Source organism: Hesperophylax consimilis, chromosome 1 (assembly GCF_061612785.1).
Source record: "Hesperophylax consimilis isolate HC1 chromosome 1, BYU_Hcon_1.0, whole genome shotgun sequence".
Taxonomy (NCBI): domain Eukaryota; kingdom Metazoa; phylum Arthropoda; class Insecta; order Trichoptera; family Limnephilidae; genus Hesperophylax; species Hesperophylax consimilis.
Genome location: NC_142836.1, coordinates 4,179,559 through 4,195,184, shown reverse-complemented (window position 1 = coordinate 4,195,184; position 15,626 = coordinate 4,179,559). Strand labels below are relative to the sequence as shown.

Below are 15,626 nucleotides of genomic sequence, written 5' to 3'. Positions count from 1 at the left end.
GTATCTTAAAGGCTTGCAGAAAATTACGCAATGGTATATGTCAATGTCCTATGGATAACCCCTAGCAACGCCGGGTACACGTCAGCTAGTATGTATACTAGACATCGCTCCTTGAGGGACCCATCTGTATAATTTTGTGTCAGTGTATTTCTTAATTTATTGCACGGATTTGCTGTTGAACTGATCCGGTTTTTTGCATGTTTGTTCCAGCTTTATGACAAACAAAAGCAATTAGAATATTACCGGTTTAAATTGTAAGTATTTCGACATTTGTTTTTACAATTCGTCTTCGCTTCGCCCACAAAATTGTTATGCATTTAAATATTCAGACCAGACAACTTATATTTGTGGCTTAGGTCAAATCATATTCCACATAAGTGCTATTATTTTACTCTTAGGTTACAAAAGAGAAAAAATATAAGCTGTAGATGTTGTTGTTTTTTCATTAGCTCCACACACGAGGCCTTGAGAAATATTTATTCCTCATTTTGGATATGTATTGTGAAGGGTCTTTTTAGGGAAAGGAAGCAGAGGAAGTGGAATGCGATAGGTTGCGACAGAGTCCGGCTGTAGAGGTCAAAAAGACTCCTTCAACCAATCTCCCCCGATCCGGCCCACCACGCAGTAGGTGGGCAAACTCAGGCGCCACCGAGACCTAGACAAACATCCACTGCTAAGCCACTAAACTTAGCGAGCCGCTTGGGGTGTTCTACAGCAGGGTGTAGGTTATTATGGTGACCAGGACGGCAGTACTCCTACCAAATCAATATTCATATTAGAATTTGTAATTTCGGTTGGTGCTCAGTAGCTCGTTCCACATGCGAACCGGCTTACACAAAAAACGATTAGAATTATCGACCCGTTCTTATGAAGCCAACATCAACTGTGATCACTCGAGTTTCGAGTATGTTCATCGACTCCTTCGAGCAGACTCCATTTAAATACCTATTGAGCAGACGCAGCATGCCTATATTGCGTCTTTGCTTAAGAAATGGCAATCGGTCTGCAACGGATTGTCAATCTTCGCAAAGATCATCAAGTAATGCCCGGAGTCCCTTCTAAACCTGTGCAATCATCGGATTTATAATAATTATTTATACTGTTCAACAATCCTTATTTTTTTTAACTGATTATAAATACCAAATCATATATATTCTAAACATATTTCAACCATGTATGTTCTTACACTAGTCAGTAGTGACTGGTAAAATTTACAAATCTAAGAAAGAAAAATAATTTAAATTATCAATATTTTTGAGCGATCTAGATTAAAAAAGAAAATGATTCTTGTGTGAATTTTTTTTTACTAAATATTTTACGAATAATAACTAGTTAATAATAACACGTTTATCACTTACTTACTTCTTTCGATAGCTGTACCGCTTTCTAATGATTGGTTTCTTAATCTGACCAAATTGATACAGAATTGGAGAAACAAGAAAGTTTAATAAATATTGACTCACAGCCGCAAAGGAGCCCACAATTCATTTTTGAAAGGTACACAGAATCTCCAAATCCAAAAAACACACATTTGTTCACCATACTTTCTTGCATACGAGTATTTCAGGTTAATTCTCAAGTGCCTTACCTATGAACCAGTTTGCGTTTCTCAAGGAGCATCGGCTTATTCGTGAATTTTATAGTATTAGGTACAATTCAAAGCAATATCTAATATAATGAAGAAGAGTGTCTCTGGCGAGAGAAGAGTGTTCCAAGATTGCTAAAATTTTGTACAGTTCACTTTCAAATTAAGTGGAAATTTACTGTCTTTCTCTTACTTTGAAAATCTCTGCGTAAAGCCTGGACAACGCCGACATCTTCAGGCAGAGCCGGCTCCGTGCAGACTCAATTGTACTTTCCAAGGCGCTATACCTAATATAACGCCCTTAAGGTTTTCACTATCGCCAGACGCCGTTTGGCTCAGGGTCTGCCCTGACTTCAGGTAGTCTTTTATATTAACCAAGAATTTATTCATGGGCATAAATGAATCATTTATAATGCCGACATATTAAAATGAACAAGATTATAAAATTTCCATCGTGATGAAAGGAATAGGAGAAATCATGTGTATATTTAAGATTGATAAAAAACGACTTCTAAAAAAAGAAGTCTCGCCAAACCAATTCACCATTCGCTGTTCTCTGAGATTCACTGATTTATGATCCGATGAATCACACATTTAGGCCATTTAGCTGTGTTCTTAACGGCGTACGGAGTGCTGCATTGATTTTTACATTGAATTACATTATTATTCAGCATGAAAATAAAGATTTCTCTATAATCTACTATCTAATCTACTATCAAACTTTACCTTTAAATACTGGTTTCTGATGTCATGTTTGAATATGTTTCGGGTGCTTTCGATATATCCGTATAATAGATAGGTCCATTTGTCATATATCATCTAAATATTATCAGATAATAGTAATACGCTCTATTTTATTCTCAATTTAAGCTCAATTTACAAGCACATACTAAACTTCAGTTACAGAGACGTACTTGATTTACTTTAATATGCGATTCCTGAGCTTATTTGGGAAAAAAATGTATATTAGATACATTTTATTGTCCAGTGTTTTTTTTTTCAGCTAAAAATAATTGGACAGTTAGGGTCGGGCAGGGGGGTTGGGGAGTTCCTTGATTAAGTGACCAATGACAAAATGTGGAGGATTTATTTGACCGTTTCAATAAAAATAGGACACCAGTAAAAAAATTTCAATTTTATATAAAATAACAAAGACAATTATCAAAGACGGCGTGGTTAAGATCAATAGTTCTTGGTATCCGATAATTGACGGCTATACCAATGATGATTGACACTGTAATGATGTACAAAACGTTGACTAAAGAAAGAAGTAGAGCAACACGGAATAATATCCCAAAAATAAATCACTATGAAACTTTTGGCCGTGAATACCTAAAATCATATATGGCAATTTCTATTTTAAAAGTATGATAATTATTCATCCCCGCAGGGTTAAAATATTTGCACACTAATTGACGTTGTCTGCAGTTAATGATTTCTGTATAGCAATATTCTTACGCAAACAATGTTCAATACAAGATAACATAAACATTATCTTATTATTCTAAAGTAAGATGGGCCAAAAATAACTTCGCACCATAACATTAACTGTCTATTGCAGTTCGACCAAAAAACACGCATACAGCAACATAACATAAAAATTAGTATGATAATAAATAAAACAGAACTTTTTGTTTTAATAAAAGGTTATAATTTATAATAATTGTTCGTATTAAAGAAGATTATTGTTGTTTATCTTTTTTAGTAGAAAATTCTTATCGTATCACAATCTTAACTATTATAAATAGTTTTCAATATTTAATCTTTGAAAATATTGATAGTAATTCTCAATTAAATTATACACATATAATAAGATGGCAAAAATATGAAGATATTTGTTGCACAAATGCTTTAGTTTTACTGAGACCAAACTCCGTCAAATTTCTAAGATTATTATAAATTATTTGTTCATATTTTTTGGTCCAGTAAGAGTAGAGGATTTGGGTTTAAATCCCAGTTGTGACTGTTATCTTTTAATTTTCGGCTCTCTTTGATAAAATGCAATCATAATTATAGTTTTCAATCTTTTATATCTATCTCTTGAAGTCTTAAACCCGGGCAAAAGAGGATCAGGACTGGGGTTGGGGTTGTGGGCGGGTTGCGATCGCAGCATCTCCGGCATTTAGAGCGTTTTGAACATTTTGAGCATTTTGAGCATTTTGAGCGTTTTGAGCGTTTTGAGCATTTTGAGCATTTTGAGAATCTTGAGCATTTTGAACATTTTGAGCATTTTGAGCGTTTTGAGCATTTCCAGGATTTTGAGCATTTTGAGCATTTTCAGGATTTCCTGGTGCCAGAGTGGGCCTTTGAGCCCTGTGCTGCTCAATTAGCTGCCAGTTGATGTACCAGTAAGGTTGCTTGTCGACTGGCCACTTGCTGATCCTGTCAACGAGTTTTTGATCTCCTCGGGCATCCACTGGCAGCCTCACTGTGGTGGTTGTGATAACTTGACCGTCTTCTCCGACGCGGTTAGCGAGGGAAGGGGTGGTGACGTCATCCTCGTCAGTCTTAAACCTGTCTGCCAGTTCAGGGTAGCCGATGGGGTTGAGTCCGGCGTAGAATGGACGCTGGGCAGAAGCCATGGCGATGACAGCAAAAAGTGCAATGATGAAGAAACCCCTCATTATTCTGAAATAAAAAGGACTTTTAAAGGATTTCGGTTAAATAGCCATCAACAAAATGTTGATTGAGTTTTATAACACAGCTGTAAATGTGAATACCGTCTCATATTACAAATATTATTTTTAAATTTACATATTCACTCCTTGCCACAAGCAAAAAAACCTTACAACACTCAACTGTCCCTAGCTTCATTACTAAAAACAACGACATTCTCAAAACTGTACTAGAACGGACTACAAGTCTTGTATTTTATATTTTACTATAAGTTGTTTATTGAATATCTTGGTCATTATAATAAATAGTTACCTCTAATATTTGTGTGTGTGTGTGTGTGTGATTTATAACTTTAGAAAACAGCAAGCTTTTCGCTTTTTTCTTATGACTAATAAGTTAGTGAGATGTTGTGAATAAATCTATAATCTGCATTCAAAATTTATAATAAATCTGGTTGTGGCACCTACTACTTTCTCTGTCGATCTTTTCAGACCTACTAGCATAAAATTTCTAATATGAAAAATCTGGTTTTCATTAAAATATCGTGACTATAAACTAATTCATAAATTTTTGCAGAGACCCATTGGTTCAGTCTATTAGCTATTAAGATAATAATTAAGTACTTGAACTTTGATGGGAAGGCCCAACAATATTATTTCATCCCTTTGCTAGTTGGGATCGGCTCAACGCGTTGTTTGTTGTTCATGTAGACGGAACTATTTGTTTATTTTATTATCAGAAAACGACTGATAATTTAATGTCATGTGTAAAAACATATGCGTTATTGGATTATGTCTCATTTATATTATTTAAAAATATAACGAGTTTTCGAATAACAGTTGTTATTTTGTCATGAATCATCTTCGCCTGGAAAGCAAAAGATAAGTATTTACCTAGAACCTGTCCTAATGTTGAGCCTCCTCTTGAAGCCAACTTCCTCAGGTGACAATGACCTCAAAGTAGATGTTTTCCTTAATATAATAACGAGTATTTATACAAGATAAGTAACCGATTAATAATTTAATCCCATGTGCAAAAAATGAACTGTTATTGGATTATATTTCACTTATAATGTATTAAAATATTACGAGTTTTCGAATAACTGTTCTTGTTTTGTCCTGAATCTTCTTCGCCTCGAAATCAGAAGAAAGGTAAGTACTTGGAACCGGTCCCAAAGTAAATCCTTTGGGAAGCCTTTTGCACAAGGTGGCAATGACCTCAAACTGGACAGTACTCTTACAACGTAAGCGATCCATTCTGTGGGCAAGTGGGGTTCAGCGGTTTTTTCATCCTCTAAAAAGGTGATCGGTCTGCCCTGCTGAATACCAAACCCTTATCTCAGATTATGATAATTTCATTCAGCATGTATAGTTTGAAAGAGAAATATATCGTTAATATAGTTAGCAATAACGACAATTTGCCGGCGTATGTCGTTAAATGAAGTGTGACAGATTTAACATTTTTTAAAGCCTTTATTCATTAAGTCGAGTTAAAATATCAAAACGTCAAAAACAAAATACTTTGAGGCGTAGTCATGTACGCATGAACATTTCTTCCATTGCTCTAACATTTGTGTAATGTTTTGAAAACTTTTTGTAGCGGGATGATTATACTAGCTTCCGCACTTTTGATTAAAAATGATGAATTTTATGCATGTGTGCACTATGCGCCACTATTTTTTAATTCAAGTTCAAGATACCAACAATAGCCAAAAACTCAATTAAATTTCTAATGTTTTTGACCATGAAGTTAATCTAAATTTTGATCTGGGATCAGTAATAATATTGAGTGCAGATAATGATTTTTTCATATATTTTAGTAACAAAATGCGAAGCTAACGTTCATTCCATCCGATCCACAAATATGGAACGGCAGATAATTTTCTTGACACACACACCCCTTGTTTAATTTGTATTCATATGTACATATTCTCCTACACATTTTTTTGTTGTACCGGCTCCATTCCTATGTTTTCTGTCATAGTTTTTTCTCTGTCCATCTTTATATCAAAATAATAAAATGAGCAATGCCATTTATGCATAATAACAAGTTCACAAACATCGTTTTTTTTCGGTTCCGCTCATTCATAATTCGTTGGTTGGTTGTGTTGCTACACATACGTCTAAGGGATCTGATTTGTAATGAATTTAATATAGGTTCATCTTTCCTCTAGCAGTTCTATGAATCACTGCTATACCTTCAGTTTCATTGAATCTGCATTTATTTTATCACGTCTACATTCATTCCTTCATTGCAATTTACTGCAAGCAGCAGTCCACCAATATTAACATACTTCCTTCATTGATTGTTAATTGTTTATAATGTGTGTTCTTAAAGTTGCTTTTTAGGCGAAGTTAGCTAGTTAAAAAACGGTTACTTCGGGTATGTTTGCTGCGTATACATTTGCGAGCCGAGTTTCGATTCATGGAAAGGAAAAAAGCAACGGCGTTTCGTGCCATTTGCTGTTGCTTCGTTCCTTTCCCATAATTCGAGACACGGTTCGCGTTTCGGCTCTCAAATGTATTCGTGCCATAACAAAACAGCTTGAAAAAAAATCTATTGTGTTTAGTTTATTTACACCTTGATCAAATGGAAATGGTTTGATATATCAGTTTATAATAAAAACATGGACGTTCAAACGATAAGTAAGAAATTCTTGCGAAATAATCAACAGACGATAATGAGTTTATTATTGGTGGCAAATTGAGCACTATGGTTTAATTTTTCTAAAATCAATGAATCAATATAATATTTACTTATCAGGCATTGTACACAATAATATGTACGTTTATTGTAAGTGTTATAAAAAAAGTGTTTTAAAATCAAATTTCGTAAGGAAAGAAGAGATATTCATACAAATTAGATGCCAAATGCTTGTAATGTCACAATGAAAATGATAAATTCAATGAAAAATTCGTATTTTTTTTTAATTAGGTCCACCATTAATAACAATAATATTATGATAATGGAAGAAATACATTATTTACGAGACTACTATGCAACGTTTGTTTGTACATTTCATTTAGCAATAAAGGATAGGTGGTAAAATAAATCGTGCTTTGTACGGGATACTATTAAACGAAACATCAAAATTGTATGTACTTCCCCGTAATCGAGTGATAATTTGACGGAAAAATGACTTTGTTAGGAAAACGGTTCTTTCTCGGTAAACAGAAAATAATATCAATGAAAAACCAATAAAACGCTCCTAAAATGCCCATTGTTAAATGGAGACACTAAACGAAAATGTTTATCAATGTTCCTATCGACAGCTGTGAATACATTTTTCAGATCCATTAAACATCGTACAATCACTATAACGAAACTTAGTCTGACGGTGCTTAAATTATTCTTATATTAAACATAACATACTTTACGCTGCGATATGAAACTTTCAAACTCAAAACCAAATACAAAAAGCGTTAAACACGGAGCCCAAACCGATTAAAAACAAAACCAACAATCAAATTTGACGGAGATCGGCACAATATGATGTGATAAATGAGAAAAATATTAATAAATACTGGTTATTTCAATTTCTTTTCAAACATAGCCGAAATCAATAAATTAAATGAGCAATAATACTTCCCTATCTTCCTTTTCCCCATCTTGTTCCCCATCTACTACCTTCAGCCTAACAACATACCCCAGTTGGGGATGACATAGTCTCATTGGCTCCAGACGGTTGGGAGCAGTTGGGATTCTTGTGCGGTTCCACATTTAAAAAAATAAACTTAAAAGAAATAATAATTCGATTTTACTAACCTGTTAGAAATATATAAAACTCGTGTAAGAAAAATCAAAACTACACTCAACTGGCAAAAAATATCAACTGACGTGTTCGCGCAACGATTTCAACTCTCGAACTGAAGAACACAAGCACCGCCAGTTGTTTATATCCTGAGCAGGGTTGCCAATGCTTATGTTCTAAAATACCCGCACCGAATGTTCAAAATCCCCGAATCGGGGAATGCAAAATGTCAAATTCCCCGCAAATTCCCCACAAGTTTAAAATTTCGCATTCAAAATAATACAATATTTAATGGAAATTAGCATTTTTTTATTGATTTATTTTATTTTATTTGGCCATTGACATGATTAACACATATTATTACATACATAAGAATGTAAGATTAAAAAAAAATAGGTGACAACCTATTAACTCAACTTATATATTTAAAAAAAAATCAATAAATTGTATAGAAAAAAAGGCAATATAATCATACAGTGTGACAAGTACGAGTAATTTAAACGAGACAAAAAATATTTATTTAAAAAAAATGATTAAATGGTAGTTTAATGTTAAAACATAATTAACAATTTTTTAAAAATTAAATTTAAAATTTTTTTAATTAAATTTTTAAAAAAATTTTTCAATTAACAATCATAATTTTAAACAATTTTAAAAACATTATTTTGTTAATTTATATTGAAGGAAATCATTTAAAACAATGAAGTTAAATTATTTAGTAAGCAATTTACATTATTATAAGACTATTAAAAAAACTCCGTTATTACTTATTATAAAATAAAACTTTCCAACAACAAGTCATCAATTCATCAAAATAAGAAGATGTACGTAAGAAAATAGTCCTTCCACCATAGAAGTTATGACTAAAAAAAATCATATGTCTTCAAGTTTGGGTCCCGAACTTCAGGAATCCCACGACATTATCATTTAAAAATAAATGCTACAGTGCTGCCATAAAAGAAAACTACGAAATCTTTCACCGAATGTACTTAATGTAATATTAATGGATAATCAAGAAATGCCCAGAATCCCCGCATTTGCCCCGCAAAAAGTTATTCCCCGCAAAATACCCAATTCTTGAAAAAGCTGAAAAATTCCCCGCAGTTTGGGGAATTACCCACACATCGGCAACGCTGATCCTGAGAAAGAGTAGCTGTAATATACTACATTGTGTTCTTCTTGATATAGACAAGCCAAAAAGTTTCTGCTGACGCTTGCAATATAATCATGTTGGCGTCAAGGGAAAAACTTGGAGACATGTCGCATTGAATGACCTGACGCATTCACAAGGTGGTCAGAAATAAAATGAAAATAACAACGGTCTGTGCTATATTTACTAAGCTATTTTTTTATCTAGGCAACTCCGCAGCATGGATAAATCACAGTGAGGCTAACATTACCAAATCATATTTTATAAATAACTATTCTAATGTATCAATAATTTTTTTTTTTGTTCATCAATAGTCCACAGTAGGTAATATAATTTGAAAATAGCTCCTACACCACCTGCAAGGTTATCGATAAGGAAGAAAACGTATTAAACACACAATTTATTCAAAATTTATTTTTATTATTCCATTAAAAAACATTGTACCGGGCTCACGTAAAATGTCTCCCCAATATCATTGGCTATTTAAAAATAACTATAATATATTGATCTGATGACGTGATCTGTGCCCGGCATCGTTGGGTTTTAATTTTTGGTAAAATCTTTTCGTTAAATTACTCTAGGCTGTTTTAAATAACCAGTTTACCATATAGATCAATGAGGCAATTGATCATATCTTTGATTTTCGGGATATTTATCCCAAAACCAGACTCAGATAAAATGAAATGATAACAAAATCACCGGTAAAACGTAACTTTATAAAAATATATGTTATTAAAGTATGTAAGAAAAGATTTTTGATTGTGGGCCCTTATTAGTTAAGAGGAAAATTGTCTTCCCTGGACAGCCACTCCAATATATCAAGTTATTAGATTTTACTTAATTCGGTCGACAACAATAAGGGGTTCCTAAAGTTTTTCCTAGACAGACACTCAAACATGTCAAGTGATTAGATTTAACTTTATTCGGTCGACAACAACGAGGGGTTCCTAAATTCTTCCCTGGACAGCCACTCCAATATATCAAGTTATTAGATTTTACTTAACTCGGTCGACAACAATGAGGGGTTCCTAAAGTCTTCCCTGGACAGCCACTCCAATATATTAAGTTATTAGATTTTACTTAACTCGGTCGACAACAATGAGAGGTTGCTAAATTCTTCCCTGGAAAGCTACTCCAACATGTCAAGTTATTAGATTTTACTTAATTCGGTCGACAATAACGAGGGGTTATTGTTATAAAAATATTGCTGATCTGTTAAGAATCTATTCAAATTATATGTAATCCGCTTTAAAACGAGATTGCAGGCTCCTAACGAATGAATTAATAAATTTCCTAATAAACTTTTAGTGAAATACTAACGTATTATCATGATATTGGAACACGTGTTCATAAAAATCATAATATTTCTGCATTTCGTGATTGCATATTATCAAAGTAAATGCAGGTGCATGAACACGTGTTCCGATATGTTAGGAATTTACTAAAAGTTTTTCAGGAAACGGCCTGCATTCCCGTTTGTAACCGGATTAACAATAATTCGAAGAGATTTTTAATAGATCAGCAATATTCCCTTTTCTCCCCCCGGAACGTATATTTTAAACACCCGGTAAGTACCCGCACTTTCCGCGATTTCCTCCGCAAAACGGGAAAACCCAGTAATACGGGCAACCTTTGCCGACTTAAACTCGACTTGGTATACTATACAGGCCAATACACTATTCAAGCTGGTTTTACGAATATTCTATTACGATCGCCAACCTGTTCAGGCCATCCGATGATATGGATTTCCCAAGTTGCTAATCTCATATACATATTTAAAAAACTATTTGCAGGTATTCGTAATCATGCACTTTGAAAATTATTTAAAATTTTATCCATGTGATAATATATAAATATTTTATACAAACTGGGAAGAATAATTATTTACCTTTCTAATGATGAACATATCACATATCTGCGAATTATAGAAAAAAACTTTCATAATGTATTGACGCCCCGGTCAGATCTGTCCTTCAGAGGCTATAATGGAATATGTTGTTTGTGGCTAGTAATGTCCTTCCGGAGCCTGAAGGGTTAAGTAAATTGATTTGATTTATTTGTATTATTTCACAAATTACAAGTATATAAATAATAATGTAGCATATTTGCGATACATTTTATAGTGGAAGATACTTTCAGTATCACCCTGGTGTAAGACCACCATTCAGAATTGAAACTTTGCTTTAAATGGCTTTGGTCGTGTTTCGTGACAAGATCTGAATAGACAGATACTTCCCCATCTTTCTATTCCCCACCTCCTCCTCCTCCTCACTAAACTACCCACAGCCTCATGAAATAACCCGATTGGAAAAATATGTCTCAATAGCTCTAGACTCTAGACGATACAAACAGTTGAGACTCTTGTGCGGAGTCACATAAAAAAAAGTATTTCATAGAATTTTTAGATTCTGATAAAAGCAAAGAATATTATGCCTTTGTTCGTATAAACTTTCATGAACTAATAATTTATCTAATAAAACAAATATTTGGTATTTCTGAATAATATGTAATAACTGTAAGCTCTTCTGTTTTTTTCTAAGAAAGCAATCATCACTTTTTCGCTTGACATATATATATATATATATATATTAATTTAATCACTGATTTATTTATTTATCAACCGGTTTTGCTTAGCTTAGACTGATTAAAATTAAAATTTTACCTGACGTGTCTTAAGTTAAGCGAAACGGATTGATTGTCATTAGGCATGTTTCATTGTTAAAATATGTTTATTTGGTAGCTGAAGTCAATTACTTTCGGATGCAAAATGTATCTATTAATGGTTCCATGATAACTCAACACCGTGACAATTCAACACACTTTTATAAAGTGATATAAAGTCATTAGAAACGAAAAAAAAAACATTTTAACCTAACCTAACCAACTTAACCCACTTAATTAAGTTTTTGTTTCATCACTTTCCATGACTTTATATAACTTTTTATAGATGTGATGAATTATCATTGTGATGAGTAATCCGTTAATAGATGTACAGAAAACAGTTATTTAATAAAAATATATCACTTCTAAGCGATCTACAAAGAATGATAAGCAGATATCTACAAAAATAATTTTATTTGCGGTTAACTTTTCTGGGTGTTGCTTTTGATGATTCTTCTGAGAATATTTAGAGGTTTTGGTTTCAATGATAATGTAAAATTATTACGATAGCTGGTACTACTATTATTGTCCAGTACTAAATACCCATATTACCATAGACATATGAATATTATATGTCTGTGCATATTACCCATTCCCAATGTAGGAAATATTTATGTCAATAATACATAGGACACTTCTGCCATCTAGCGGACTTCTCTCAAAGCATTTTTACCAAGGTGTTCTTACAGAATATGTTACATTTCTGCCATAGATAAGTGCAAATGCTTATCTTAAAAACCTATAGGGATAATTTGTATATAAAGTTAATCACTTTTAAATTCTAGAATGCAAACGGTGCTATAGTCTCGAAAAAATGAACACTTTTACCGATTTTTCGTAAAAACTTTCAGGAAAGTTTTAGTATAGCTGTGCAAAAAATCCGCTAGATGGCAGGAGTGCATGTTTTTTTTTAAATTTAATACTATCGTTTTTTTATTTGCTACGTTAGATAATATAATATACATATACGATTGGAAGATTTGATATAGAGTTTTCCATACACCAAGTATTAATGAATGCATACCTACCAATCCCATACATATATTGCGTGAACAAACATTTTATATATATTAAGAGAAACGTTTGTCCCAATTTAAAATTACTACATCATAATTTTACTTAGTGTTGGTAATCAATATCAATTTATTTCTGATCGGTGTTTGCTGGCAATCGTCTGAAATAATGTTAAATTATTCACGTAAAAGTTTCACGCGAACTTCTGCACGTAACGAGATAAAATCACAACATCGTACAGAGTCGTTGACTTCGTAGTGCGACCTTCAAATGAATATTAACCTTACAAAATATTTTTAACAAATTAATTCAAAGTTTAAATCAGGCTTATAAGGGGGTGGCACTCATTGGGGAAATCGGGTACAGAAATACCTATGCAAAATAAAAATATATGTATTAATTATTTTAATGAACTTCAATAACAGAGACATTCGTGTATGAAGATTATCCCGAATCTATAAAAGGGTATGTTTGCTTTGTTTTCTGGTCTATTTAACACTTTACTTCCTCATAGTAACATGTACAACTGTGCCACCATAAGCAGTACAGATATTATACCGACACTCTAATTATTATATTCTACCCATCATTAATAGTTCATTTGATCATCCAATAATTCTCTAAAAAAAGAAGTACCTACCACAATTTGCATAGTCGGCTAATAATTTGGTTATAATTAGGAACATTAAAAAATTATAATAACCCTCTGGTAAATGATACGAAATATTTGAAAGATTTTTTTATATACTTTGTTTGTGCGCTGTTGCTCGAAGGTAATCACGCTCAACAACTTTTATAAAGTATCAATTTAAAACTGTAAGCGAAAAAAAAGTAAAGATTTTGAAGTTCATTTTTTCGGAATGTTCAACTACTTGTTTACTTACTCCGCACAAAAAATCACAAATTACGGTATCTCGAAAAATCTGCACTTACGGAAACAATGTCGAAAACTGACCAAACTGAGCGACGTTACCCTGAATTGATCGATTTATATTTTTAGGTTGCGTTATACATTTTTAAACTACTATTTGAATGTCAAATAGTATTTTGCCCTAAATGTGTATATTCTTTGTATATCTTATATTGTAGGTAATAGGCATTAAAATCGCTTGACAAACGGAGTGTAGAAACGTTCGATTTGTAGAAAAATAGTGTTTTTTTTTATTTATTTTGTAAATAATTTTACAAGAAAGCAAAAAAGTCAATCAAGTGAAGTTGTCACAGATAATCTTAGCTATAATACTGTATTTTTTTAAAAATAGTTTCCTTTACGAGTTCATACATTTCTATTGAAAAAATGTTTTTTTTAGTAGTTTATATTTATATTTTTTTTGTTAAGTAATTTATTTTTTTATTTGTATTGTAGAATAAATAGAGATTGTAGGTTATTATATCGCTTCGCTTGAGTAGTCAAGTGAAGCGATATAATAACCTACAATTTATCTAAAGCATATTTTTTGGTTTTCATAATGTACACCGATTCGTTAAAGATTAATCAAAGTAATGATTTAGCATTAAGCTTCGCCTTAAGATGATAGTTTAGATATTTAAAATTTTATGAGTGTTGAACTGCTGGAGAGAGGTGAGCGCCATTGACCTCTGAGCGCCATAGCTGATAGCCTCCTCTATCATAACGGTACCTAAGTAGATCTACTAAGGGCCTTACTAATAAAAGGAATTTAAAATTTACATAAATGATAAACAACCATTAATATATTGGAGAAATTTAAAACCCATTTCGTTTATTAGTAAGGAGGGTGGGTTTAACTAACTTCTAGGGTTTTAATTTCAGGCAGGACAAAGTGGAATGCTCTGAATGTTAGGGCGGTTAGTGAAATCTAAATTTTGTTATTTACGTACTTGCCTACTTCTAAAATGACTATAATTTTGCTTTATAGCGACAATAGTACCAAGAAAGGTGTAATTTTTGTTTTTAAATCACAAATTAAAAATAAACATTAATTTAAGGTGTCCGGGGGTAAAGTTCACTAACTTCGGAGAGTGATTCTACATGATATTACTAGTAAAAAAGATAATTTGGTCAAAGCTAGTGCACTTTACCCCCGGACATTCTGTATATAACATACAATAGTTTCAACTGCTCTCAACCGTCTGGAGCCAGTGGGACTATTACGTACTCAATTTGGGTATGTTGTAAAGCTGAAAGTAATGAGGAGGGAAGGGAGAAGGAAAAGGACAGACTATTTAGATCACCAAACACGGCTAAAGCAATTTCAAGCAACGTTTCAATTTCGAATGGTAGTTTTTCAACAGGGCTGTACTGAGAGTATCTTTCACTTCGGAGCCTTGAAAACAATCGTAGTCGAGAGTTACCAATCGACCAGGTAGGCTGTCAAACCAATATTCTTACGAGACAAGCATCAATTATTGCAACAACATTATGAATACATTGTGTTTTATCAAATTTTTAAGCACAAATTCAGTCTCAAACAAACTTTGCTACATTTAATATCTCTTATAACCACCTTCCGTATTGTACTTTATTAACTTCAGTTTGTACGAATCTTAATACATTTATTTAAAGTAGACTAAAATAAAAACCTATTTACCTATTTGACGTATAAATATTATTTATAATGTTTTCCCTGAAGAAGGCACACCTGAAACCGTAACGAGTTGACTTTAACCTATAAAACAAAGCAGTATAGATACCCACCTACACAAAGTTATAATCTTGCGCGCGCCCTCGTAGATGGCGTATCCTTAGCAACCCACCGAATCGCATGCTCTACGGTGCTACGGCTCTCGTAGCAAGCAGATCAGCGTAGCCTTTTGTTAGTCTCTACGCCGGCAGTACCGCGGCCGCTCCTAACTAAGCAGCACGCTTG

At 33.0% G+C, this 15,626-nt stretch overlaps 1 protein-coding gene across 1 annotated transcript; it reads right to left on the bottom strand.

Moving 5' to 3' along the window:
• Positions 1-3,200: 3,200 nt before the first annotated feature.
• LOC149426149 (uncharacterized) lies at positions 3,201-8,100 on the bottom strand. Its single transcript, XM_089635888.1, has 2 exons — positions 7,967-8,100; positions 3,201-4,213 (listed from the first exon to the last, which is right to left on the bottom strand). Exon 2 carries the CDS (start codon positions 4,207-4,209, stop codon positions 3,655-3,657), a length of 555 nt encoding a protein of 184 aa, XP_089492014.1. The 5' UTR covers positions 4,210-4,213; positions 7,967-8,100; the 3' UTR covers positions 3,201-3,654.
• Positions 8,101-15,626: the final 7,526 nt, after the last annotated feature.

Coding starts and splice junctions, on each gene's coding strand:
- LOC149426149 (XM_089635888.1), bottom strand. CDS start 4,209: ATGAGGGGTTTCTTCATCATTGCACTTTTTGCTGTCATCGCCATGGCT.